At 47.3% G+C, this 2538-nt stretch overlaps 1 protein-coding gene across 1 annotated transcript in view; it reads right to left on the reverse strand.

Annotated features, from left to right (window-relative positions):
• Positions 1-2538, reverse strand: part of RGS9 (regulator of G-protein signaling 9) — an 81926-nt gene that overhangs the window by 54245 nt on the left and 25143 nt on the right. The window contains exon 8 of the mRNA XM_011992151.1: positions 346-417. Within this exon, the coding sequence (XP_011847541.1) occupies positions 346-417 (72 nt within the window). The remainder of the gene's footprint in view (positions 1-345; positions 418-2538) is intronic.

Consider the following 2538-nt stretch of genomic DNA (forward strand, 5'->3'; position numbering starts at 1 on the left):
TCTGTCTGTGCATCTTTGAGTGGAATGAGCTCATAACTTTCGTCAGATTTTCAAGGGGGGAAGTGACTCAGAAAAGTTTGAAAACCAGCCATCTAGATCCCATTAGCTCTTCCCTGCACTGTACAGCCTCTGTCTCTCTTCAATCATAATTTCTCCTTACCCAGCACCCTGCCATGGTCCCACTTCTCCTCCAGCCCTGAGTCCACAGAGCCCACAGTCCTCCTCTCTTTGGCAGTCTCAAAGGGGCGATATCGTTGCCCTAACAGACATGAATAGACGTGTGGACACCTTCCCAGCCCCAGAATCCGACCTAGGCCCTACCCAAACTATGCGGCAGAGACATACCTGGTTTACCTTGACTTCATTCGGATTGGTTACTCGGTCCAGGCCGTAGTCCAGCACATTGTCCATTCCAGGCTAAATGGAATAAAAACAACATAAGGATCATTACAGGGAGTCTCTGGTTTCTGGTTAACTGTGGGTCTCAGTTAATCTGCCAATTGTGAGATCCAGCTGAGAAGAACTTGTGGCCTAGCCCACAGGAAGTTCTGAGTGGGTGTAAACCCTCCAGGTGAGCTGTTGAGCTTCATGAGGGCTGTTCTGTCTCCCAATATCCCCAGCACCTAACATAGTGAGATGGAAGGATGGATGGAGAGAAGAATGGGTAGAAGGGTGGGTAGGTGGATGGAAAAATGGACAGGTGGTTGGCATCCCCAGCACCATAGTGGGATGCATGGATGAGTGGATGGATGAACAGGTAAATGGGTGGCAGGTAGATGGTGGATGGGTGGATGAGTAAATGGATGGATGGATGGATGGATGGATGGATGGATGGATGGATGGCCAGACAGATGAATGGCATTCTCAGCACCAGAGTGGGATGGGTGGCAAGAAGGAGGGAAGGAGAGGGGGATGGGTGGATGGATGGATGGATGAATAGGTAAATGGGTGGTAGGTAGATGGTGGGTGGGTAAATAAATGGATGGATGGATGGATGGGTGGATGTACGGATGGATGGACAGACAGATAAATGGCATCCCCAGCACCATAGTGAGATGGATGAATGGAGGGATGGAAGGATGGATGGAGGATGGATGGATGGATGGGTGGATGGACAAACAAATGAATGGCATCCCCAGCACCATAGTGAGATGGATGGATGGAGGGATGGAATGGTGTATGAATGGATGGAGGGAGGGAAGGAGGGATGGATGGATGGATAAATGGGTGGTAGGTGGATGGTGAGTGGACGGGTGAAGAGATGAATGGATGGACAGATGGATGGATGGATGGATGCATAGACAGACAGATGAATGGCAAACTCAGCACCATAATGGGATGGATAGACAGAGGGATGGATGCATGGATGAATGGGTAAATCGGTGGTAGATGGATGGTGAATGGATGAGTGAAGAGATGGATGGATGGATGGATGGATGGATGGATGGATGGATGGATGGGTGGATGGATGTCAAACTCAGCACCATAGTGGGATGGATACATGGAGGGATGAATGGATGAAGGGAGGGAGAGAGAGATGGATGGATGGATGGATGGATGGATGGATGGATGGATGGTTGAATGAGTAGATGGATGGATGAGTGAGTGGACATATGGATGGGTAACATTCAGGCTCCAGAAGAGTTCACTGAGACTAATACATGGGCCTCCTGACTCTTCCCACAGTGCTTCCCCACACTCTGTGGTTTCATCTTGGGCTGGGTGGGAAAAGAGAAGTGACAGAGCAGTGCTTTGGGAGAGTCCAGGCTTGTCAGGCACCTCTGGGTGCCACTCCTGGTTCTGCCACTTCCCAGCTATGCAGAAGAGCTTGGAAAACACTCCTTGTCTCAGCACTCACTAACCTCTCTAAGAAACAGAGAAGAAGCCTCCTACGTGGTAGGTTCTTGTGAAGATTTAACAAGATAGGGTGTGAAGCTCTCAACAGAACGTAGCTATTGCTGAAGAAGGGGTTGTAGTCATTTTAAGATTATGTATGTAAAAGAACGGCCCAAAACTGGGACTACAATCTCTGTTAGCTCCCTTTTCCAGCAGGTAACCCAACTCTCCAGAAAATCTTACTTGATCTCTCTCAACTCCTTGACTCTTTGAGGCCAATAATTTGGGTCTTTCACTTCCCTTGATGCAGGTGTGATGCCAGGCATCCACCCATTGCTCAGCCCACGTGACCAACCAGGTTGGCTACACTGAAGCAGAGAGTTTAGAAGCAACTGGGCTTTCTTGCCATCAGATTCAGCCTCATCCATGGGATCAGACTGGGTTTTAGCTCAGACGTAAGACTTCCAGATAAAATGTAGGAAGTCCAGTTAATTTAAGATAAATGGCAAATAATTTCTGCCCCAATATTTTGATGCTTATTATATGTTTATACTAAATATACAAAATACATTTACGTAAAAATTATTTGTTGTTTATCTGAAATTCAAATTCAATCAAATTTCCTGTATTTTATTTGCTAGCAACCTAGCTCATTAGGCTACCATGGAGGCAAATATATGCAGATAAGACGACACAAGGAAG

This window comes from Mandrillus leucophaeus, unplaced genomic scaffold (genome assembly GCF_000951045.1).
Source record: "Mandrillus leucophaeus isolate KB7577 unplaced genomic scaffold, Mleu.le_1.0 Scaffold404, whole genome shotgun sequence".
Taxonomy (NCBI): Eukaryota; Metazoa; Chordata; class Mammalia; order Primates; family Cercopithecidae; genus Mandrillus; species Mandrillus leucophaeus.